The sequence below is a fragment of the Prinia subflava genome, chromosome 5, assembly GCF_021018805.1.
Source record: "Prinia subflava isolate CZ2003 ecotype Zambia chromosome 5, Cam_Psub_1.2, whole genome shotgun sequence".
Taxonomy (NCBI): domain Eukaryota; kingdom Metazoa; phylum Chordata; class Aves; order Passeriformes; family Cisticolidae; genus Prinia; species Prinia subflava.
In genome coordinates this window covers 24,743,857-24,769,047 of record NC_086251.1, presented here as the reverse complement: position 1 = coordinate 24,769,047, position 25,191 = coordinate 24,743,857, and the positions used below count along the sequence as shown (strand labels likewise).

General features: G+C 42.9%; 1 protein-coding gene across 4 annotated transcripts; it reads left to right on the top strand.

Annotated features, from left to right (window-relative positions):
- The first annotated feature begins 8 nt into the window (after window positions 1-8).
- On the top strand, window positions 9-24,341 carry ATG13 (autophagy related 13). Of its 4 annotated transcripts, none has more exons than XM_063398457.1 (17): window positions 9-336; window positions 4,690-4,744; window positions 5,871-5,952; window positions 6,929-7,009; window positions 7,639-7,758; window positions 8,267-8,313; window positions 8,877-9,017; window positions 10,065-10,105; window positions 10,643-10,739; window positions 11,087-11,185; window positions 11,907-11,997; window positions 16,806-16,939; window positions 18,127-18,244; window positions 18,958-19,035; window positions 19,340-19,456; window positions 19,934-20,062; window positions 21,306-24,341. In XM_063398457.1, the coding sequence occupies exons 3-17, from the start codon at window positions 5,884-5,886 to the stop codon at window positions 21,381-21,383; spliced, it is 1,440 nt and encodes a 479-aa protein (XP_063254527.1). In that variant the 5' UTR covers window positions 9-336; window positions 4,690-4,744; window positions 5,871-5,883; the 3' UTR covers window positions 21,384-24,341. The 4 variants fall into 4 exon arrangements, with proteins under 4 accessions (XP_063254527.1, XP_063254528.1, XP_063254525.1 ...); XM_063398458.1 differs by lacking the exon at window positions 4,690-4,744 and adding an exon at window positions 1,910-2,003; XM_063398455.1 differs by lacking the exon at window positions 4,690-4,744 and having other exon boundaries at window positions 10-336.
- Window positions 24,342-25,191: the final 850 nt, after the last annotated feature.

Sequence of the window (25,191 nt, the reverse complement as noted above, 5' to 3'; positions counted from 1 at the left end):
GCCCGCAGCGGATGAAAACAAACAGCGGCGATGGCGGCGGCGATGGCGGCGCGGCGCAGCCCGCGGCTCTGAGGGCAGCGGCAGCCCCGGCCCGGCCCCCGGCCGCGCACCCCCGCCGGCGCTGACATTGGCGGCGAGACCCCCGGGCCGGGAACGAGGAGGAGGAGGGCCGCCGGCCGGAGCCCCGGGGCGGCTTCGGGGCTTGTAGGCGGCGGTCGCGGTCCCGGGCCGCGGGGCTCTCCCCGTGCCCGGCCGGGGCGCGGAGGAGGCGCGGCGGCGGAGCGGGCCCGGCGCGGGATGAGCCGCCGCGCCGCCAGCACTGCCGGCCCCGCGCAGGTACCGCGGGCCCCGCGGGGCAGGGCCGGGAGCTCCGCAGCCTGCGGGAGGCCCTTCGAGGGGAGGGGGCCGCGGCGTGCGCCTTAAGCCTCTGGCTACGGCTTCGTGTCTCCGCTTCGCTTTGCTTTGCTTCGCTGCTCGCGGGGTCGGTTCCTGAGAGCCACGTGTCGGCTGCGATTCGTTTCCCTAACGACTGGTGGCTGTCAGTGGAGCCGGGGAAAGATGCGGCCCGCTGTAATCTCAGCGAGGTCACTGAAAATCAAAATGCTTCAGAGCCTGTGGGAAATAGTAGAATGTGAGACCGCACGCTCCATTGTACAGTCTTCCTGTAACATGAGGGTTGGCAGTATGCTGCTGGGAAAGAGCAGAGGTTACAGGTGGTCATATCTTTTTTCCTGTTGGAGGTGTGGCTCTTAGGGCACAGAGTCATTCCTGTGGATTCGGTGGCAGCAGAGACACCTTCCATGCCAGTGCACAGGTGGAAGAGGGACTCTTTGGACTAGGCCTACAAACTGCCTACTTACAAATCTGAAAAGTGGTGTGACGAGGCACATACCAAGAGGGAAAAACATGGCAAATTACTGCCTTAGCTGAAAATTAGTTTGCTGTCCAAATAAAGTTTAGAGCATCTCCACATTATTGCAGGAGTGGCCTGATCTGGAGGTCCTGGAGGCCTGACCTTCCTTCTTGTGGCAAGAACTAAGTCCTTCAGATGAGCCAGGCTGTGTGTAAATATCTAGAAGGATCATACAGGATCACTTTTGCTAAGATGGTATTGTATAATCTTATAGTATAACACTTCTGAACATGTGTTCATACAGTACTTGAGAGGTGGTGATTATGTTGGTGGTTATAGTATAGGGTATGTAGAAGCAGATTCTGGTTTAGTCTGTATACTTTGGCTTGACAAACAAATTGAGAGGATGGACTTTGGAACTGATACCATTTATAGAGCATAGGGAAGTACAGAATGTAACTGCTGGTCAACAGGAATTGCTTCATTTTGTTTGTAAGTCAGTGGAACTGGCAGTGCTGGCTTTAGTAAGGTGTTTACTAAAGGTATTTACTGTTTATTGGTTATAAAGTGAATCTGTTTCCTGATCAGGAGGAAATATTACCTCTTTATCAGTCAAAACTTGAGCATATAGTGAACTGCAGAGCCTTTGATTACATCAGAGTGTTTATATTATGTCAAACAGTTTTTCTGCTAGAATTTAATCTTCTCTTTAAAAAAAATCCACCAACTTTAAAGAATGAGAGTGTTACCTTAGAACTGTTTGCTACTTCTCCCTATGTTTCTGACTAATCTACTAAGAAGGCAAAATGGAGACTAATTTTAAGTAATTGTAGGATACTGGAGTTTGACTTGCAGGCCCAGTCTGGAAACAGAGCACTGTGTTTATGAAGATCTTTTTATAGTTGCTTATTAATGTGCTGAAAATACCTGCTTGCAGTGAAGCCTCTTGTTCATTGAAGGGAGGATGTGTTCTAGGCACCCTGAAAAGCTTCAGAAACTTTCATGTGCTTCTTGTTTACTGCGTGATTCAACGAGGCTTTTCTGAGCTTCTCATAGGACATCCTTGGAGATTGGATTTGGGTCCTGTATTAGAAAAGAAGTTCTGGAAGAGTGCTACGGACAAGGAGCACAGTTTGGGGGGCACAGTCAGGTAACTGGGAACAAACATCTGGGATGAAAGCTTTCCACAGCCCTCTCCTTACAGCTACACCCACTCTGGTTTCTTCCCTCCTGTCTTTTCAATTTCACTCTGCGATAAGAACCATGAGTAATTATTTTGCATCGAAGAATGCCTAGTTGAAAGGAAAGCAAGATAACTTTTAGTTGTAGCAGCCATGGCTCAGAGAGAAATACAGATGATGGAAGCAGCCTGTATATGGTTTCCCCAGGAGCAATAATAATGCCCTTCCTCCTGAGCATATGTCGGGTGCTTCTGCTCCTTTCCTGTTTATGGGGCTGTCAGAGAGATGTACTCGCTCCGTTCCCATGTACGGAACACGTGGCGTGATGCCGGTGATCCCAGGTGCTCCCAGGTGCTCCCGTGCACCATTCACCGGTGTCTGCCGGCGGCGGCGCCGGGAGCGCGGATCGGCGCCGGGAGCGCGGATCGGCGCCGGGAGCGCGGATCGGCGCCGGGAGCGCGGATCGGCGCCGGGAGCGCGGATCGGCGCCGGGAGCGCGGCGCGGGGCCGGGAGCGCGGCGCGGGGCCGGGAGCGCTGCGTGCCGGTCGCTGTAGTTCCTCTGGGCTTGCCGAGGCATTAAGGGGAGGGCTCTTGCAGTTCCTTGCATCATGCAAACAGCGCCATCACCTTATGCTGATGTGTCCTTCTCCTCAGAGGAGGAGGGTGTAAATAGCAGTGACGCTATAGATAGCGCTTAGATGTTAAATTTATGTTGGATAAAATCTGAACCTTGGGAGAAGGAATAAGGAGTTAGTCAAGAGAGCCACATGTGGCAGTTCTCCTTTGAGCATGCAGTTTCTGATGGTTCTGTTCACAGCAAAGTGAAGACAAAGGCATATAAATAAAAGCAATAGTATAAAAATGGATATTGCAGAAAGTGGGAGACAAAGAAAAATGCCAATGGACAAGATGCTGGTTGCATCATGTGCTGGCAAATATATCAGTTTACTTAAGGGATTACCTGGTTGAGTGGAAACCAGTCATCTGTATTTTTCTAAGCTAGACCAAAGGTTATTTCCTTCTAAGTTTTCACTCGGTGTAAAAAATGAAACAGTTTTCTTGAGTTAAGCATAGGCCTGTGCAGTAGCACTTAACTAGAAGTGCTGACATTGCAACCTACAGGACATGACAAGTGGATTGAGTTTGGTGGAACTAAGTTTAAAGAATTTCCTTGCTGTTCAGGTCAGCTGTGGCAGCTAACCTTAGAGTACCAAAGAACTTATGTAAATAAAAAGTTTGCTGTAATTCCAGCTCCATCTTAACTCTTACCAAGCCTGTTTCTAAAGGTGAGCACTCTTCTAAGCCTTAGGTCTCAGGCAATCACCAGAGGCCCTCCTACAAAAATGAGGAGATGATGGTTGTCAGATGAGAGCCCTTAGACATTTCAGAAGCTGAGTTCCAAAGTCCCAGATTCCCCATGAAATTACTTATTCCTTTCCAGGAAATCTTGCCTGATACTTTCTGCTCTGCTTTGGGCTCTGGTGAGTCAACTGTTGCTGGCATTTGGAGCTTGGGAGGTAACAGGAAGAATCTCCAAATTTTTCATGAATGTTACAGGTAGTTTCAGATCTTCCAGGAAGAGTCCCAGTTCTGCTGCAGCAGGGCAGAACCATGAGGCTCTCATTTTTGAACCCTCTGGTGACTGTTTCTCTCCTCTAGAGATATTGAGGTCATTAGAACTAATTCCTGTACTGCACATAGTGCCATGCTGATGATCATCTTTGTTTCCTTTCCTAATAGACCAGTGAGCCCAACACCCTCCATTAGTTCCTTAGCATCTTGAAATAGTTGATATCAGAACTTCTTTCCAGCCTCAAAAGGCAAATGTGGGTGCTTTACTTGACAGCTCTCCCATAATATCAGTATATATACATTTCCTTGCATCTTTCTGCAGGGGTCACATACCACTTTTCACATTAAAAGCCAGTATGATTTTTTTTAGTATTTAAATGTCAGCATTCTCTTCACTGAGAAAAATATATTTTTAATGCAGTATTTTACTGCCTGTATCAGCCAGGTTTGTCAGAGATTTCAGATCTCCTCAACTGTTACAGTGCTTTACTTAATTAAATCAGAAGAATAATAACAGGTTGTTCTTGCTTGGGTTTTTGTTTGTTTGTTTGGGGGGTTGTGGTTTTTTTGTAGTGGTACATGTCTGTACTAAATGGTTATTTTTTAAAATTTTAAGTGCTGCATCAAGCACTTTAAATGCTGACTTCCTTTTGCACCCCCCACAGTGGAAAGAGTCTGTAATCTGTCTAGTGGAGGTAAATGCAGGGAAAGAAGGCATAACAGTTTTAATAAGGAGGTTAAAATATCTGAAGGATAATTTGATAATGCATCTGATGTTGAATCACTTGTGTTGTTCTTAATTTAAGTTACAATTTGTAATGAGAACACTACAGCTTAAGGAGATGTGGTGTGAGTGTAGCCTAGGAACTTTCAACCACATGTCTAGCTTTCTTTTTACAGTCATTCAGAAAGCAGCGCTGTTCTCTATAAAATGCTCTGTAAATTGCAGTACTCTTATCCTGCAGCCTTTTTGATTGATGCTCCTAAAGCATCAGGCCTTTACTGTCATTAAGTGCGGTATTTTCAATGGAAGCATTGCATGCGCGTGGTCATTAAAGATCCTGTATTTTCTGTGTGAACAGGTTATCGGCCCTTTTGCCCTGCAAGCTTTCATTTGCACGAGTAGCACACCTTGCTGTAAGTTCAGCCTTTGCTCAGGGGTTGAACACTGGGTACCCTGTGCACAGCAGCTGCTGGTGCTCGCTGGCCTCGGCTTGCGGGCGTTGCTGTGACGAGCGGCACGTTCCATAAATACAACACGCCTGACACGCTGCTTCAGGCTGATTAGCTGTCCAGAACTGCAACAGGGCTTAAGAGTGGATTAATACTTTGGAGGCTTATGAGCAAAAACTACAATGTATGCTGCTAATTAAGGTGTTCCTCCCCAATGGTCTCTATGATTATTAACTTACGTGTGAAGAAACTGAGAGACAGAAGAATGGTGATTTATCCCAAGCCATGTGACACGATGGCAGACACAGGATTAGTGCCTTGCCCTGCCCTGCTTCAGACACTGTGCAAGTTCATTGTGTTCCTGGAAACAGTTGTATTTTGAAAAACAAGGCAGTGTCAATGTGAAAGCTAAATATTTATTATCAGAGCTTTCAAGAGAAGCAAACAGAGGATTTTGGTCTATTTCTTGACAAAAATGTGTCTTTTCAGTTGGTTGTAGGTAAATTTTGTAGTTGTATAGTTTTACTGCAAGTACTATTTGTTGAAAGTAAAGAAGCAGTGTAGCCTGTTCCAGCAATGGTTTATTATATAGATTTATGCTGAAATACCACTGAAATAGGATTGAAATACTGCTTTAAGAATTTCAGGCTCAAGAAAGCCATTTAGCTTGTTTTCACCAGTGCTGATAGGTGAAGACACGTTATTTTTGAAGGAGAGACCTCTGATGATTAGTTTGGCATGGAATGCAGTCACTGTGGTGTTGGGGTGTCCCAGGGGTATTTTTTGTAGTTTGTTTATTTGTTTTCCTTTTAAATTTCAACTAGCAAAATTCTAGAACTTGTTCTGAGTTCTAATTGTGAATCTTCTTTGGTTTTTTTAATTTTTTGATCTTTGCACTGACCAGATAAACTATCAATGTGCATTTACACCTCACACATCCCACAGATCTTAGCATGTTTGGATTTTGACAGGTAGAAGGCTTTGGTGCTTCGTATTTCTTAAGAGGTGGCCTTTAATGGCAAAAAATATTTTGAAATCTAAACAAAAAGCTGGAGGAAGACTTCATTCCCAGATCTCTGCTATATTTCAGATTGCCATATGCAATGGACACTGATCTCAGCTCCCAGGACAGGAAGGACCTGGACAAGTTCATCAAATTTTTTGCTTTAAAGGTAGCTTTTCTCATTTGGACAAATGCCTCTTCTTCCTTGTTTAAAAAAAACCCCAAAACAAACAACATGCTTGGTGTGGCTAGAGTAACAAGATTGAGGTGTGGGTTTGTTGGGTTTTTTTGTGGTTTTTGTTGTTGTTGTTTGTTTGTTTGTTTTGGTGGGGTTTTGTGTGTGTGTGTGTATTTTTTTGTTTGGTTTGTTTTGTTTTTTTTTGGTTTTGGTTTGGTTTGGTTTTTTTGTGTTTTTTTGTTTTGCTGAAGAAAGAAGCAAGAAAAGCTGATGTCAAATTTAGGAGATTCCTGAGAGCAACTAGAAAAACATCTTTTCTCCTTTTTTCTACCCTCAAATCCTCTTCCATCCTCCAGAAGCATCCTGCTTTGGAATCAGTTGTGGGCACTTCACACTCTGTCAGCTTTGGGTTTCTAGCAGCATGTCTAACCACCCAGCTGTTGGATAGTTTATTCTGCTGGCCCCAGCTCTTTCAGCCTATCTAAATTTTTGTATTGCTTCCCAAAACAATAATAGCAGAATGTTCTTATGAATGATGTTGCTATGTAATTATAAAATTTGGCCTCACTTCATGCATAGGTGCAAGTAGATAATCTGTCAGTGGCTTTGATATAAATGTACAGCTTCATTTGGCTTTAGTTTAGTTGTCCAGGCTTGGAATATTTTTGCAAATTTTTCTGAATTTTCTGTTGAAAAGTGCAAATCTTGATTGCAAAATTGACTTAGTCACTTAATGTTGTTACAGAGAAAGGTCAGCCTAAAATGATTTTCTTTCTGAAATACATTTCTCTGTTAAATGTAAAATTTAAATTGATTAGAACTGAAGATCGGTGTAGCAAACTCTACTTCTCTACATCCTAGTCAGTCCTTCCTTTTTTTTCACTTGTAGCTTGTGCAGCTCAGGCTCTGAACGAAGGGCTGTACTGAGCCCAAAACATTTCTCTGAATCCTTTTCTTTCTGTTCCAGACAGTACAAGTAATTGTCCAGGCCCGACTTGGAGAGAAAATCTGTACCCGCTCATCATCCTCCCCAACAGGTTCTGACTGGGTAAGGTCATATTTGTCAAAGCAGCTCCATAACTCTGTGTGTGTGCTGAGAACACCACGTGGTTACTACAGCCTTGTGCAGACAATAATTATGCATGGAATGGGTACTATATTTAGTTCTGTTCATTGCTGATGTTGTGTGAGGGTTGGTGGTTGTTGTTCACAGGCAACAGATCAGTCTGGACTCTCACAGGCTGATGAGGGGCGTAAGAGAAATGACGCCTCTCAGCAGCTCCTGCCAGCTGAGGCACATTTCCCAGATCTGCTTGGGGGTGGGCTGATGAGTTCTTACCTGGCAGAAGTTTGCTACTCTGCAAATCAGGACTTTTTAATAATGACCTTTATTAAATGGAAAAGACTCAAGATACTCTGTGGGTGAAGATAAGACTGAAGTGAGCAAAAAGGGGCAAAATTTTTATAGAAGGATCAAGAAAAACATTTGAATTAGCAGCCATGGGAATCTCTGTGAATATGAAAAGCTTGAACCAGCTGGGAATTTTCTGTTTCATAAATATTTCAGTGGACACTGACCTAGTATGTTATATATGGGTCTGTGAGCCTGTCTGAAATGTACCATCAGGCAGTTTTTCAAAGAAATAAAAAAATGGAACCATCTCTTTGATTCTGCAGTTCAATTTGGCAATCAAAGATATACCAGAGGTTACTCATGAAGCAAAGAAAGCCCTGGCAGGACAGCTGCCCGCTGTTGGACGCTCTATGTGCGTGGAGATTTCTCTCAAAACCTCAGAGGTGAGAACTGAATCAAAACAGATGCCCTTTTTTTTTCTTTGTGGGCTTTTTTGCCTGAATCTTCACTCAACTACCAGAGCTCTTGCCCTTTAATCCAAGAATCCAACGTGAGAATATCTAAATGTTACTAGATAAGGTGATAGCTAATGAAGGGAAATGTATTGTTTAACAGAAGCAATTCACTGCAGAAATCTGAGGCCAAACACACAAATGACACAGCAGCAAAATCTAAATTTTATAAGAAACTAATTTTAAGAAAATTAAATCTGTAATTTTTAAGAAACTAATTTCTTAGACCATGAAGAACTTAGGCATTCTGAGGAAGGTATTCCCTCAGGTGATATAATTATGCAGGGACATTTCCAGTGCACCTTTTTCTATCATAGCATCACAAGAAAGTGGGAGCCAGCAGACAAATCACTGAGGGTGTGGCCATTGCTGATCACTAATGAGATTTGAAAAGGTCTGTGTTCTGAAATGAGCCTTTGCCATCTTTTCTCTGATCCAGGGGGACTCCATGGAGCTGGAAATTTGGTGTCTAGAAATGAATGAAAAGTAAGTGCATCCTTCACACATTCTTTGTGTTTGTAGTTTTTAGCTGATGAAATGGGTGCAGGTGGTTAATCCATGGTGATCAATGAGCACATACTGGCTGTGGCCAGGGGCACTTCAGAGGGAACTCCTCTTTTTGTCTAGAGCAGCAGTCAAACTGTTTTAACACCAGTGTCAAGAAAGCAAACTACTAATTTAATTCCTTCTTCATTCTTCCATTACAACTAGGCTTCCTCAGGTCCAAGAATTCATAGTCTTGGTAATGCCAAATGCTTTTAATATTGAAAAGATGTCTTCGTTTAGTAGAAGGCTGCATGGCATTTTCCAGCAATTTCTTCTACAGCAGGTGACTAGGTTGAAGCAGGACTCTTAGCTGGTTTGTCAGTACAGGCGGCCACACTGGACCTTTATTTATCATTTTGGCAATAAAATTAAATAACTGGCCCAGACTAATTTTTATTTAAAATAAAATAAACAAAAGCAACTGCAAACCAAAACAAACAAGATCTCCAAACCCAGGCAACTTAGTTGTGTGCAAAAGACTAATTTTTTTCTTTGTTCTCTAGGTGTGACAAAGAAATTAAAGTTTCATACACTGTATACAACAGGCTGTCTCTACTGCTGAAGTCTTTGCTTGCTATAACCAGAGTTACTCCAGCCTACAGACTCTCAAGGAAACAAGGCCATGAATATGTAATATTGTACAGGTAAAGCAGCAATTCCTCATTTGAAATGCAAACAGCAGAGACTCTAGACTTGCACAGTGTAGCTGCAAATGTAGTTAAAAATGGATGAGTAATAATAAAACCAAATTATTTGCATAGAACTACTACTGAGCAGTGACAGAAAAAATCCTTTGGTCTATGTATCACCTTATAGCCTTCACTTAAGCCATTGAAAGAAAAGCTAAGCACAGGCTTTGAAGTGTTTGCCTACCATGTTAGGAAGAGTAAAAAAAAAATTCTACAGGCAATCCCTGGTTAAATTGCTTACTAGCATCCAATTGTTTGGTATCTGGCCTGTATTTGATAAATGCCTCTCTACATTGCACATAACTGCAATGTGTGCTTTTGCAACATAGATACAGAGCTCTCCTGTTACTCCATTTTAAAGATGCATCCTTAACTCCACTTCCTGTAGTTCCAGCAGTTTACTCATCCAAATACTGGGTTCAGCTCTGTTTGGGCTGTGAGTCTGACTGGCTTGTGGATCATCGTTATCTTCCTGTTTTTGGCTGTGAGAAAAATCTTTGACATGTTTGCATAGCTAATTTATATAATTGTAAATCTCAGGTTTGGTATCATTTTCACAGTTGAGAACTCAGAGAAATTCCAGCCATTTTCTCATTTTTGCCTCCATTGCTGACTTGGTGTGTACTTAAAAGCAGGTCTCTTTACAGCACAGTTAATCTTTTATGTTGTGTGATGAGCATCAGTTTTTATCTATCTGTGAAGTTTGTATCACTTCACATTTTTGCTCTGAACTGTAGATTTAACCACAGAGGCTTAAAAAACTTAAAGAGAAAGTTTTGATTGGACTAGCATTTTCTCTTTCTCCTTTCTTTTACATGACCTGTTCTTCTGAAGCAGCTGTAAGATTTTTTGAGATGGGCATTCCAGCCATTTATTTTGGGTTTTCCTGAAGAGAAAAAGTAGTTCAAGCCTTTAAGCTCCCAAAATTACATAAGAAACAAGGATATGTATAGCATTATGTCCCAACTGGATCTAACAGCTTTTTTTTTTCATTTTCTTCAGGATATATTTTGGTGAAGTCCAGCTGAGTGGCCTGGGAGAAGGTATGATTAGACAACACACAAAAAAGAGCAGAATTATGTTTCATTCTGAGTACCTTTTGGTTACTGTTCCCAAGTACCATAAGGAAAATTAGTCTGAAGCTTATATATGCTTTTTGTCTTGATCTGCCAGTGCAGCCTTCTGTCACAAGGTGACAAGTATCGTGGTGGTACTTGGACAAAGTCCCATGTGATTGCCATTTTGACTCTAGTGATACAGAACTGAAATAAGAATATGGAATTATGTTGATAAGGGACAGGACTGATAAAGGAGGTCATGATCTACTGAGGAACAAGAAGCACTTCAGAACAATATTTTAGACCAAGAAGCCAGGAAGCAACATCAGAAGTCTTGCAGGTGAAGCCTACCAGCAAGGCAACCTAGTGCGGCTGGTTTTTTATAGGTTCTACATGTGTTTTTGGAGTTCAGATTGCAAGAGATAATGGAAACACTACTGAAATAAGATAACGTGACCTCAGAATAAAAAAGTATGGTCATAAATGATCAGTGAAACTGATAAATATTCCTTAACTTTACAGGTTTCCAGACAGTCCGTGTTGGGACAGTGGGTACCCCAGTGGGCACCATCACTTTGTCTTGTGCCTACAGAATCAACCTGGCTTTCATGTCAACCAGGTGAGACACTGTGATCATGCCAGAAAGTGTTTTACAATAATTTACTGTTAAACCCCTCATATTCTGAGCCTCCAAATCTTTCCCTTCTGCTTATCCTTTCCTGCTGAGATTCTCTTTCAAGAAGAACGCTCTCTCTCACGCTTAAGCCTTGCAGCAAGGGGAGTATTTGGGTAGCCCTGAGCCAGGCTCTAGAACTCCAAATTGTTGATGCATGCCTGGAGTCACAGGACTAAATTATAAAGATGCTCTGGTCCCATCAATAGAAGCAAAGGTTTTCTGTGAGGGCACCACGAATTGGGAAGAGTAGAGAGAAGAAGCCAATAACACCATTGCTTGTTGCCTTGCAGGCAGTTTGAGAGGACCCCTCCTATCATGGGGATTATAATTGATCACTTTGTGGACCGTCCCTATCCCAGCTCTTCACCCATGCATCCCTGCAATTACAGGTGAGGAAATACTGAGTTGAAGTCATGGGCCATGGTAAAGGCATCCATTATGCCCAAATACAGAGCCTTTTCCACTATTTGTTGACAGCATGGGAAGGGACACTGGAGAATTAGTGTCAGTCATATTGGCATAGTTAAATGTGATGAAGGGTGACATTTTTCTCCTCACATTGAGACAAGTGAGTGCAGCAAGCCCCAGTATTTTCCCAAATTCTTCACTGAAGCACTTGGACACAAGGAATGTTTAATCTTGGCCGCCTTCAGGAATTTGAAAGTGTAATGGTTAATCCTGATGCAGAGCTGCATGTCTAGATGCATGCATCCCTGGACATTTCCACTGGGGAAGATCAGTTTAATTTCTCTTTGGAGATGAGAGGTTTGTCTTCTCTGAAATGAATGTGAGGGCATTCAAATTGGGACCAGTGGTGATGTTTGACAATGTGCAAACACCAAAGTAGCATTAGCTGATATAACAAAAGCATTAGTTAGAAACACCTGTTATTTTAAGTGGGGTAGAATAAAAGCACCGAAGAAAATCTGACATTTTCCCACTTGGTTTTCCTCGGTTTTGGCAAGTAGATGAGAGCCCTTCATATTTCTCCTTTCAACGACACCCAAATACTCTCAACCTCCCTGCAGTGTTTGTCCCAGTGTGTTTTACTATTTGTTTGTTTTAAGGAATATTTCCAGTTAGGAAACCTGTCTTTTCTTGCTGCTTTAGAGCTGGTGAGGACAATGGTGCAGTATACCCCTCAGTAGAAGATTCCCAAGAAGTGTGTACCACATCGTTTTCCACCTCTCCTCCATCTCAGGTAAGAGAGTCCAGGCTCTTTACTTTATAGAACAATTGCTGTAAGAATAGTTCACATATTCCTACAGCAGGTATTGTACAAACAGAATGCTTCCTGCTAATTAAATTTAACATGTGGGTTCTTGAGTAAAATCGACTGAAATTAGATACTGGTTTCAACAAAACTCCAGGGGCCTAGAAAGACTGAATTACTGAGAAGGATTAAAAGTGCCTAATCCTGTAGCTGGTTTGAGGTGTGCTTGAAGAGGATGTGTGAAGAAGCAGTGTACTTACACATTTTACATACCAGTACTGCAAGAGGAGGAATCCAAGACATTGATGCTAGGCAGCCTAAGTAGGAGTAACAGACTGACATTGAAAAAGAAACACTGATACCAGTAAAATGCTGGAGAAAGACAGAAAAAAGCAAAAAGCTGTATTTGTTGGACCATCTAAAAGTAGTTGGGGCAGCAGGAATAAGTATTGGCAAAAAAATTGCCCATGCAAACTTCATTTAAGTTTCAATTTTAAAATAAATAGATAATGGTTTCCTTTTGAATATAAAACCCCAGAAACTCCCAAGTTCTTTTACTCTCTTACGGATCTGACTCCACAGTTCTGTATTTTGAAGACTTGGCCAGAGTTGCAGTTGTCCTATCACTTTAAATATTCAGGATTGCCCTGCCTTGCTGTCTAGCCAAGAAGCAGATGGCTCTACTGACCTTTAAATACAATCCAAAGACTCTAAATCTCTTTAACTGTCAATGTGAAAACATAGAATGACGTATAACTGGAATGCTGTTCCAAACTGAAAGAATTTGCTAAGGGTCTTTCTGCTGCTTCAGAGGAATTAATATGCCTGGTTTAGCAGAATGTATTCTGCTGTATGAATGAGCTAGAAATGAGCTTCTCTTAGGAAGCATTTTTGTGCCAAGGTGATTTCAGGTGACCAGGCATCAGGCAATGTTGAACTAATTAGCCACCACTCACAGTAAGTCTGATGGAATAAAGCTTTTCTTATTCTTCAGTACACAGTTCGGGAAATGAGTTTGTGGCTGAATTGTGTCCTGTGTTTCCCTCAAGTGGGGTAAATACAAAAGATTTCATAAGGAAGTTTCCAGTGGCTTGCTTGTGCCAGTGTTACTTAACAGTAGTAGTGTATGTAACTACATTGAGGTTGACATTTCCCCAGGGGTCAGGAAACTCTACTGTCATTGAGGAGGAAAAGCTTTATGAAACCACTTGAACCTTGAGGATTCACATAAAGAATGAGCCTACATTCTTGCTTTTTCTGTGGCTCATAGTTGCCATATGCTCTGCCCTTATTTGTAAAGCAACTGCCAGTCTTTGTTACCGCAGTTAGAATTGTAAGGCTGCCTTGGCAGCGTGGACTTCAAATTAAAAGGGAAAGAAGAAGTTAATTTTTTTCTCCAGCTTTCTGTATGTCCTGTCCAGGTTAATGACTAGTAAAATGCTAGGAACTGTGTGATTTTGTGGGCAAATTGTGTGAATCTCTACCTGACTTCTCAGTAAAAGTGAGGCCTAACCTGTGTGGTACAAGGAGATAGTTGTTACCCTCTCTGTGAGCTTGCATGTCTGTGTGTGTGTGTTGTGAAGTAGCCCAAAATTCAGGAGTCCGGCCATGAGGCCACCCAGAAATGAAGCTGAAGCTTTCCTCAAAGTGAAAACCACTTGGTAGGAAGATGACTGGGAGGAGTTATGGGACTGAACCAGATTTGGATTGCCCTTTTTGCATTAGCACCCTCTGAGAGACTGTTTACTTCTGGAGTTTTGCTCCTGTTGATAAAGTTCCTGCTTCACATCAAGATGTTTGAATTGCACTGTAGTCTGAGTCCCCTTTATTCTAAGGGTGCAGCACGGATCTGCCAAGATAGGATTCTTCAGAAAGCTGGAGGATAGGGAGTATGGATGGATGGAGACTGCTGAAATACAAGCCATTTGTAAATTAAAAAAAAAAAAAAAAAGACTTTTTCTGGCATCTGCTCAGCCTTCTCCTTGCAAATTGGCTAGTACCAATTATAATTAACTGTGGAACAGAGTCTCTGGCAGTTACTTTCTGTCAGGGTACACTGGAGTCTAAAATATTACCTGTGTTCAGTGGTTCACTCAGATTGAAAAACAGTCAATTCTTTACAAAATGAATGTGCTTCTGGCAATACTGAGACTTCTGCTCTCTGTGTAGGTGTGGCTGCTGCAGCCAAAACCTCTTCACTAGCATTCAGTTCATCCAACTCTTCATAATTCCTGTCTGAAGTCCTTCTCTCTCTCTTTCTCTCTCCCCCCTCACTCTCTCTTTTCCTTGTTTCCCTGTTTGTCTGTGTCTGTGCACAGTGTGTTTTTACTGTCACAAAGGCACATTTTCAGACCCCTCCTCCTCTGGTGACGGACACCTTGAAGGTCCCAGTGATGGGACTGGCCTTTTCACATCAAGTGAGTTGTCAATAGAATATGCTCTACCTGGCTAGAATATGAGTTCTGGCATGGCAAAACCAATACAGGGAAATACCAGTTTGACAATGTGGAGTGTTTGCTGTGCATGGGCAAGACTGGTGGACCCGCAATGAGCCAGGCACTTCACTGAGACTGGCTTCTTAAATGCCTTTGCAGATGAAGGTCTCCCAAAGACAGGACAAGCACCCCTGAAAACACAGCAGCTGTCAAGGATTGTTAGTGAAAGACACGAGTAGTAAGGCACAATTCTGAGTGTTTTCTGTTAACAGCCAATGTTCCTAGAACCTGTGCAGTCATTAGAGCTCCACTCAGCTTAACTAGCCTCATGTGAATGAGAGTGCTGTTCCTCATTTTGATTCCTGTAAAGGACATCAGCTTTGGTGCTGCTGGAGCTCACACTGAGCTCTGGAAGAAATGTTCCTGTTGAGGTCAGGCAAGTCAAAACAGGGAAGTTTTATCTAACCTGACTGGGTAGATGCCTACCTGGGATGTATAAGGAATTTCTCCTGGGTTTCATTGCTCCCAACTTTAATTCCTAAAGCAATGCTAAGGGTTAGCTTCCCAGTTCTCTTTACTTGGCACATTTATGGGACCATGTATTCTTTCACTGAAGCTATTTGAACAGATTTAAAACAGCTGTTTTAATTTGCAATGGGAGTTGCAAACAGTTGATAATGAAGTTGTTTTGGAATGAAAAAATATCAAATATTAGCTCTTTATTAAGTTCATAATGGCATTCATGCATCTGGCCAGTGTCAACCCACTACACCAGTATCTGAAATAGGCCTGTAGAGCAGAGCTTCCCTGAGACTGGATGTTAGTCATACCTTGCACAGCCTCCTCCTACATGTGTAGAAAGCCAATCTTGTTTCCTGTCAAGGCTCAGACTTGGTCCCCTGACTTGACAATAGTCCTCATAGCAGTAAGAATTTTTTAGAACAATAACTACACTACATTATCGGTTCTAGTGAAAACCTAGCATCCTTCTGCCAGCCTGAAATGCTGTGCCTCTGACTTTTTCCTGTTCCTTCTTCAGTGACTGGTGATTATTCAGGCTGTGGGGCATTCCCCTTCCCTTTCCTCTCTCCTCTCCCTTTGCCCTTGTTTTTTCTCTTCTTTCTCAGCTTTCCAGCTCTCGTCTTTCCTATCAGCCTGCTGCCCTGGGAGTTGGATCAGCTGACATGGGGTATCCTGTACTCTTTGCTGGTGGCTTGAATGCTGCACACCCTCACCAGGTACTTGTAGAGAGTAGAACCAGTGTGGCTGGTATTGCAGCCAGTTGTGTCACTTGTACACCCGAGAGAGGCATTGAAATTAGTGCATGCATTGGTGTCCTGTCTGTGGGGTATGGAAAGAATGTAAATACAGAGAAAGCACAAATTCCACAGGAGTTAGGAATTGGCTCCTCAGCATCCCTCACTTTACTGGGCTATGGAGGCATGTGGAAAAACTGCCAGGAGAGTAGGCACCAGACCTGACTGCCTGCAGTAGCTTGTAACTGATTCCAAACATTGCCTGTCTTACAGAGCTGCTGCCCCTGTAGCTGTGCAAGCACAGTTCTGTAGGTTAGACATAGGATACACTGACAGTTCATATTGACATCGTTATTGGTTCATCAGACAAATAAGCCAAGTTGACAGAAGTTTTTTTCTGCTTGTTATATTGGTGTTACACCAGTTTTTCTGACACAGTATTAATAAAATAAAATAATTTCAGTTGGAATGGTCCTACAGTGAGCATCTAATCCACCTGCCTGGACCAGTTCAGGGCTGGCCAAGTTAAAGCCTGGCATTAAGGCAATTGTCCAAATGCCTCTTAAAAACAGACAGCTTGGGGCATTGACCATATCTCTAGGAAGAAAACGCTGTTCCAGTTTTTGACCACCCTCTCTGCAAAGAAACACAGTCCAGTCTGTCTAATGTCCAGTCTAAGTCTCCCCTGGTGCAGCTTCAAACCACTCCCATGCATCCTATCACTGGATACCAGGGAGAAGAGATCAGCACCTCCCTCTCCACCTCCCCTTCTCCTGAAGCCGTAGGGAGCCATGGGGTTTTAGCAAAGGGATGTAAGGTTTTTTTCCCTCCAGTCCCACCCATGAAGCAGAGGACTTACAGCCGGTGAACTCTGTAGTGTAAAACATGCCTGAAGTGGAGAGTAGAGTACAAAGGGAGTAAAAAATGAGTTTGTATTGTGATAATCCAATCCTACATCTCTCCAAGGCTTACAGGGGCTAGAACCCAGTCATACAGCAAAACTCCCCACAACTTATGCCCAGTGTGATGGAATCTACTTTGTATTGCACTATGGTGTTGGTTTGATTTTGAGCTCTCTTAACTCGACTGTTCCTTTCTATCTCAGTTGATTGGTCCAGGCAAAGAAGGGGGAGTTCCCCCAGTCCCTAGCCAGCCAGCACATGGCACTCAGGCTGACCAAGATAGGATGTGCACCCCACTGGATGGAGTCCATTACTCAACAGCTACTCCTTCTAGCAGGTAGGTAGGTTTTGGATGATCCGCCACTTTTGCTTACCCATTTATAAGCCTACTAAGATAAAACTTTTTGTTTCCCCTTTTTATCTATTGTTTGTAGCATAACTGTTGCCTTTCCATCCCTCAAATCAACTTACAGCTTTCTCTGATTGGGGCTTTTTCAGCCTTTCTCCAAACAATGATCTTACCCATATATTTAAACATCCTAGTCCATGTAATTTCCTTCTTCTATGTAATGTATCTTCTATGTCAACTTTATTATCAATTTTATTTTTTTTTCAATCTTCTGCTGGTTTTGCTGATTGTAAAACAAGATGCAGTAAATTCACAAATGAATCTTAAATTCTCTAGAGACTTAATGTGTGTTGTTACAAAAGCCAGTTGTAGTTACCATAAATCTGTTCACCATTTTAGTTAGAAACTTTAGGCACAAAGTTATTTAAAAGGAAACAATGCAACCTCAAACTATGCTAAATCAACTCCCTCACAGCTAATTAAAGCCTTCTGTTTTTTTGATTACCATATTTATTTCTTGAGAAATCCCTCTTGGGGTCACATAGTTGTGAGTCACAGAGATTTTGCTCTGAGGAAACCAAAACTCAGTTGCACTAGCACTTTCCTGGGCACACTATCTAGGTAATCTTCTTTCCATGGGACAAAACTATTTTTTTGTTTTAAAGTTCTGAATACCTGTGGTAGGAAAAAAAATCAAAAGAAATAGGTCATGGAAGTCCCTAATAGCCATGGAGTGAATTAATCATACTGGGAGTGGCTGTTGTGATGTACCAGGCTGCTGCATTTGTAAACTGAGTGAGAGATACAACTGTGGTTTTTGCCCTCACCTCCTGAGAGATCTGTCACTGCTGTGTTACTGAAAAAACAGTGATGAACAGGAATTGCTGTGAACACACACGAGTTGAATGTCCATTTCGCAGAAGAAAAGCCTATTTCAGCAACTTTATATTCAACTAAACAGTTTTTGTCCAGCTTTAAACAAAAATCTGATTCCACAAGTGTCCACTTTCCTTTTGTGCTCCTGACTGAGGAGGAAGGTATGGTACAAGGAGAGACTTCTGTTGTCCTTCCAATACTAGGAGTAAACTAACAAAAATGAAGGAGTCTCATAAAGAATGTTATTTATCTACCCTGTTTGTGTCAGGAGGCACTAATTATGTGTTTTCCTCTCCCAGTGAGGACACAGAAACAGTATCCAACAGCAGCGAAGGAAAGTGTGGCTCCCCACATGACCTTTTGGAGACCATCTTTATCCGGAAGGTGGGAGCTTTCGTCAACAAACCCATTAACCAGGTAACAAGCAGTAGATCTTCTCAGAGAGCACCATAATACCCTTCCTTTCCCATCTGTTCATACACAGAGGAGCAAAAAGGCAGGGCAATCTCAGAGACTGAGAGTGCTTATTTCTGCCTGCTGCATTTCTCTACAAGGTTTTGCCAAGATGTATTTTGTTTTTCATAAAATCCTTTTGGGATGTGATAGCTATTGAATTTGCTCCACTTTGCCAACACTCTATTTGAGAACAGATGACTTGATACTCCACTTGGGTCTCACAACGATCTGCCACTACCACAGGTCCATAAATGAGGAAAGCTGGTAGCAAGCCTCCCTTCCCTGAAGAACATGCAGTAGACCAGTTCATCACTAGAAGCAAGCATTTAAGTTCAGCTAGCACAGATTAGAGATCTGCTTAGTTCCTAGGGCTGCAGTTCTAGGCCTTTTGGATGAAGGAAGGAGAATTATTTTGATGTGTAGCAGTTCAATTATCCTTGCCTGTACTATACAAGATATGCATGGAAGCAATCCCACCTCAAGCTATGTATCTGCATTAGGTCAACTGAGTGTTATCTCTGGATTTCATGCCTTTTAAAATTGTCAGCTTCATGCCTAACTGCTGACGTGATTTGGGGCCATTTTTAGCTGGCCTGACAAAGACGTTCAATATCCTTTCCTGTGCTGGGTAAGCAGAACATCTGAGTGAAATTCTGTTTGCTAAATCTCCTCAGGTGACCATGGCCAACTTAGACATTCCTTTTGCCATGTTTGCTCCCAAGAATGTTGAGCTGGAAGATAACGACCCCATGGTAAGACTCTTCCAGAGGTATACGTGCCTTCTCAGCATCCCTTATGCAAACATCCATGCTATTCTCTGCCTTGAATACACTTTGGTTTTGGAGAAAATAACTCGTTATTCAGATTTGTTTGATTTTGAGAAGTCTCCTGTGTTGAATCTTGGGCTCTGTAGACATGCAAATAACAGCATGTGTTTGCTGCCCCTGCTCTAGTTAATGTTTATTGTCCAGCCTCCTAACCACCCCCACACTGCCAAAGTACACAGACAGACATGACTGTGCGATCAGTACTCACCGTCTTTGCTTTCTTGGGCAGGTCAATCCTCCTGCATCTCCAGAAACAGAGTCTCCTCTCCAAGGCAGCTTACACTCGGAGGGCTCCAGTGGCAGCAGCACAGGGAACACCCATGACGACTTTGTTATGGTTGACTTTGTAAGTGCCCTCATCACAGCTCTTACACAACACCTACACCTTAGGTGGGCTTCACGTGCTGGTGTGATGGCAAATGATGTCAGAGCAGATTTCAGTGGGAGTGGAAAAGACACATCACTCACAGTACCACACTAGGAGGGTGTGACAGTGCCAGAACGGCAAAGAGACTGGTACCAAGAATCAACAGTTACAAATTAAATACCATTTCAGTTCTCTACTTACATCTGGGCTTGGCATCCTCTCTCTTAGCACCTAGAGGAGCCAGATTCCAAAGGAGTGTTCTCTTCCAACTGCTCAGGTGATACTGTGATATCAAGTGATATTGGCTATTCTTCAGTTACTTAAAAGGCATTATTGCAGCAACGGTTGTAATGCCAAGATGTTTACTGATAGCAGGTACTTCATGACTTTACCTGAGATTATAACAATAGGGAAGCCAGTGTCTGTGGGAATTAACAGCAGTGTCTTTGATTCTAGAAACCAGCATTTTCAAAAGATGACATTCTTCCAATGGACCTGGGGACATTTTACCGTGAATTTCAGAACCCCCCTCAACTTAGCAGCCTCTCCATTGACATTGGTGCACAGTCCATGGCAGAGGATTTGGTATGGAACCCTGAAATCTCTGTTTGTGGGAATCATATGTACTTTATAATGCTCTCCCTATTCCTAGTTTGAAAAAAGTATCTTCATAGAATTGTAGAATAGTTTGGGCTGGAAGGAACCTTTCAAGGTCATCTAGTCCAACCCCTCTGCAATGAGCAGGGACATCTTCAACTAAATGAGGTTGCTCAACCCCATCTAACCTGGCCTAGATTATTTACATGGATGGGGCATCTATCACCTCTCTGGGCAGCCTGTTACAGTTTTTTACCAGTTTCATAAAAATTTCTTTTATCTAGTATTAATCTACTCTCTTTCAATTTAAAACCATTGCCCCTTGTCCTTTCACAACAGCCCCTGCTAAAAAGTCTGTTCCCATTTTTCTTAAAGGTCTCCTTTTAGTCCTGAAAAGCCACAATAAGGTTTCCTCAGAGCCTTCTCATCTCCAGGCTGAATGACCCCAGGTCTCTCAGCCTGTCTTAGCAGGAGAGGTGCTCCAGCCCTCTGATCATTTTTATGGTCTTCCTCTGGACCCACTCTCCTAAGCCCAATGTCTTTCCTACACTTCTCAGAAAAGGGACCCTGCCCAAAGGGAGTCCATCACTAATATATTCCAAATAAATGCAAATGCAAATTCCAAATATATTCCAAAATAGATTTGTTTGTGGCACACCTGAGCCTCCAAAACCGGTGTGTTTGTATTGAAGCTGAAGGCTGCTGCAGCATGCTTGTTCTGTTTGTCATTGAAACCTGCCAAACTCATCCTGCCTCTGGGGTGTCTCACTTGGTGGCAAATCAGGCCTGACTTTGCAGCCTGAGCAGAGCTGGAGTTCTGGTGTGGCTGGTGAAAGTCCTATCTGGGTGAGTGCTCTATTAGGCTCTCTGGCATTGTACCATACTCTGGAGAAAAATGAAAACCAGAGTCTGAGAGCAGCAAAAGACTTGATGAAGGCAGTGATGTGAGCAGGTTATTGTGCTGCAGCTGGTGGGGATTGCACAAGGTGAGGCCCTAGTGCACCTCCTGTTCCTGCAGAACAAACAGACTCTGGGCAGAGTGCCCTTCTCAGGGTCACTTGCTGGATGCTGCCAGAGGGTTCCTGGTTTTGTGCACGTAAAAAGGTGAGCCCAGAGCATTGGCAAGGGATGGCATGACTCAGAAAGAGACTTTTTTTTCCTAGTGTGTTTTAAAATTTCCTTCTGTCTGCTGTGAATGAGCACTGATCCACACCTTCCCTTACCCTTCCAGGACTCGTTACCAGAGAAGCTGGCAGTCCACGAGAAAAACGTCAAAGAATTTGATGCTTTTGTGGAAACCTTACAGTGAAACTGTTTCCCAGTTCCGTTGCAATTCTTCCTCCTCAAGGCATCCTGGAGGTGACATCAACAAACATCTCTATCGCCCCTGCTCTGCCTTTTGTTCACACTGACGAGTTCCGTTCCATCAAGTGAGCTTTCTTTTCTCTCTTCAATGACAGATATCGCTCATCTGCTGATTCTCCTCAACTTTTCCACCACATAGTTCTGGACTGCTTTTCCTGCTTACAGTCAGTTCTAAGACTTCAGTAGGGACACAGGAAGTCAAACTCCAGTGTATGAGAACTTACTTTCTCCTCAGTTTGTGTTCTGTATGGAGGGGCTTTGTGGAAAGTTGCCATATGCTTCCTCCAAGGGTCCCATGGTGTAAGTTCCCTAGGTAGAGCTTCTTGCTAACAGACTTTTCCCTACACTCTGATCCTGTTAGAGCATAGAAAGCTTTGGTTTATTTCCAGGATCTGTGAGTTCAGCAAATTCAGCTGTTTGAAGTCCAGGACATCCATTCCACAGAACTGGGCATTTCATCCTGACTTCAGAGTGCGTGCTTGGAGCCCAGGGAGACACATCAGCTTTGGGACCTGCATAATACAAGTTACCTTTGTTTTCCTGCTTCTAAGGAACTGGGTCTCTCCACAGTGATTTTGTGCAAGGCCCTCTGTTAGGGGGCTGATTAGCAGGAGTGAAACTACAGGAATGCTTTCCACATTTCCTTCCCGAGTGCACTGACACTCGGCCATGCTGAGTTCAAAGTGTTGACTGTTGGCAAGCCTGCACGTAGCAGCTGTGATGATGCTGAATTCATAGTCTCTGCTTCTGAAACATAACTGTAAATACTAGGAATCCTATTTCTTTAGGGTTATGTAACTAGGAGTCTTAGTCCAAGATTTTTTCCTCTAATACTTGCAAGCCTTCCTGCTTTATGGTTAATAGATTATCTTAAGAATTAAAAAAAATATTTATTGCTTTTAAAGAAACCTATATTTAAAAGATGTTCTGTTTTCATGTTATAGTGCGGGTCATTCTGTCCTGATCACTGCAGAGAGCAAGTGTGCTGTGGAACCCTTGCCAGTGAGACTGGTCTCTCTTTGCAGGAAAATATCCAAGATATTTATTTTCTAAGACAGACTTGATTAATATTATCCTCTGTTTTAGGGACTGTGTGTCCATTGCATCCAGTCAGGGCTCACTGATAGAATGAAATGCACACATCAGTGGAATGGAGTGGCAGGGATTTGGTAAAAAGCTGTTTTCTGATAGGCATGGATGAATTTGTAAGATTCTTTGGCTATTCAGAAGGCAGCTTCTTCAAAGAAGCACACTTTTTTGGGAAGCTTATGGTACTTTTTTATCAGCTGGCTTTTGAGTAGCTGAAATTTTATTTTTGTAATAATCCGGCCACCAACAGTGTGACTGGCTGGCATTGCTCTATGGGTGATTTGGCTGTTGCATGTCTTCTGCCTCATGTAAGGAGGGGAGCAGAAAAAGTGACACTAAACAGAAACTTGGGTAAGGTGGGTTTTCTTGTGGTTCTCTCTCCTCTTCCCCCATGTAACTAGACTGAGCAACTGCAAGACCCATTACTATCCAAAACCACTTTTTCCCCTTGTTCCTTCTTTTAAGTGGAGTTGTGTTGCTTGAATACTGAGAAACCATCTTCATTTCCTCAGAGTGGCTGAGTAACCCACCTTCTCGTTGGGCAGTGTGGCAGCTTCTTCAGCTTAGCTGCATTCATAGCTGGAAGAGATTGTCTGCAGCTGATGGGGGAACCCCAGCTTTGCACTGGAACACTATTTCTGTGCCACTGCTGGAGCGAGGAGCCAAATTCAGAACAGAGCCTACTGCAAGGCAAGAGCAATGCAATGCTTTGAACTTCATAAGATTTTTTTGAGAGATGTGTTTAGTGGGAGGCCTTTTAACTTCTAAAACTCCAGGTAAGGGCTTCCTAGAACCTACCAGAACCTTTTTATTTTACTCATCCAATTCAACTTTTTAGCAACCTCACATGGAAATTGCTTTGTCCGTGCAAAGTAAGATGCATGAACATTTAAGAAAGTTTCCAAGATGAAACAGTTTATAACACGGCTTTAGTTACATGGGCTGTAGGAAATACTTGATCCCCATCCAAGAGCCACCTTGTTTCACAGGTGGAAAGGGTCACAGAAAGGTGCAGGAACACAAGGAATTAATAGATCAACTGTCTCTCACCTGTGCTCAGGAAGCTGGTCTGCCACTTCGTAGGAAGTAGCTCAGGTGGTAGCAGGTGGTTGTCACCTTTATTCTCTAAAGTGATACTATCTGGGCTACATAGCAGCAGAGATGAGGCAAAGTGCTGGTTCACACTGTATGAATAAAGAATAGTCTAGGTTAAACTTCATCTAGCCAGCACTCCTGCTGTGCTCTTCTGCTGACAAGCTGTGGAGCTGGCAGGGAGCACTACTGTTCCTGTTAATCCTACCTAGGAGGTCAGGGCTCGTACTTGTGCTCCTTTACTGATGAAGTTCCCCATGTGGCTAGAGCTCTCACATCTCATAAGGCAGAATGTCACTGTGGCACATTTTCATCTCTTCAAAAGGCTGGAAAATTGCCTATATAAGCTGCTAGTGTTGAGCTGGATGGCCATAGCAATAAGAGATTCTCCAGGGCTGAGTTACCTGCCTCTTCCCTGGACAGTCCCCAGTTTCAACACACAGTTGCTACATCTAGGCTCTGAGTTCCCTGACCACTGCACAAATGCTTAGCTTCAGTGAAGGTCTAGCTGCTGCTGTGGCCTGCCACAGGTTGTGTTATGAAGGTTGTTTCTTTTAGCAGCTCTCTGCTCGACTCAGTCGTAAGGACAGTATGTATGTAGCTGCAAATTTACAGATATTTTGGGTGGAGGGGAAGGCTCCTCAAGTCTATTGTTTTGGATAGTCTCCAGTGTACTTCAAGTATTCAAAGAATTTCCAATAAAACTTTTATGTAAGCAACACTCTCTGCATTTTTCTCTGTGTACCAACAGGCCTGGGACAGTCCCAGGCTCATGCTTGTTTTCCTCCAGGAAAGAGGAGGGGCAGGGGACTGTCAGTGAATGCAGGGCAGAGCAAGTTGCTGCCTCTATCAGAGGGCAAAATGGACTGGTGCATTACAGTTGCAGCAGTCAGTGGGATCCTACTGAGATCAGCCTACTGAAAGGACAGCGAGGGACAGACAGAGCAGGGGCCTGGAGGCGTGAGGAACAGTCACAACAGCGTTTGACCCTGCTGACCTCACCAGTGAATTGGGAAACTGAAATATTAACTCGTCTCCAGAGGAAAAGGGTGGGAAAAGGGGAAAAAATATACCCACAGAATTTGCATTGTACATGGTTGCTACATGGAAAGCATAGCAATGTTTTGAGTTGACAGGAGAGATAGCAGAGACTAGCAAAATACAGAAAGAATAACCAGACTTAACAGATGATTCTAGTATTGATAAAAGTTAACCCTGTACAACACACTATGCCAGGTATGGTGCCAACACCTTCCCTTTAAAGGGAAGATAAGATTATAAAAATCTGTGTACTAATAAGAACTACTGATTTAAACTTCAGTGTAAAGGATGTCTGGTTATTATAAAAAGGACACTGGATAAAATGGCAGGAATGGGAAAAAAAAAAGGAAACTACTCTGTATTAGAAGCTATAAAGGGAATATTCCAGCTTGCAATACAAGGGTAACTAATAAAAGCAATCTTTTCTTAATCACATCTTCAGAAGGTAAACTGAGCATCCCACTACAATCTTATGGATACCAATCTGTCTACATTATATGCATGTATATTTATGTGTGTCATTTCATGAA

Coding starts and splice junctions, on each gene's coding strand:
- ATG13 (XM_063398457.1), top strand. CDS start 5,884: ATGGACACTGATCTCAGCTCCCAGGACAGGAAGGACCTGGACAAGTTC. Junction 9,018..10,064: donor GAATATGTAATATTGTACAG/GTAAAGCAGCAA, acceptor CATTTTCTTCAG/GATATATTTTGGTGAAGTCC. Junction 11,998..16,805: donor CCACCTCTCCTCCATCTCAG/GTAAGAGAGTCC, acceptor TTTCTATCTCAG/TTGATTGGTCCAGGCAAAGA.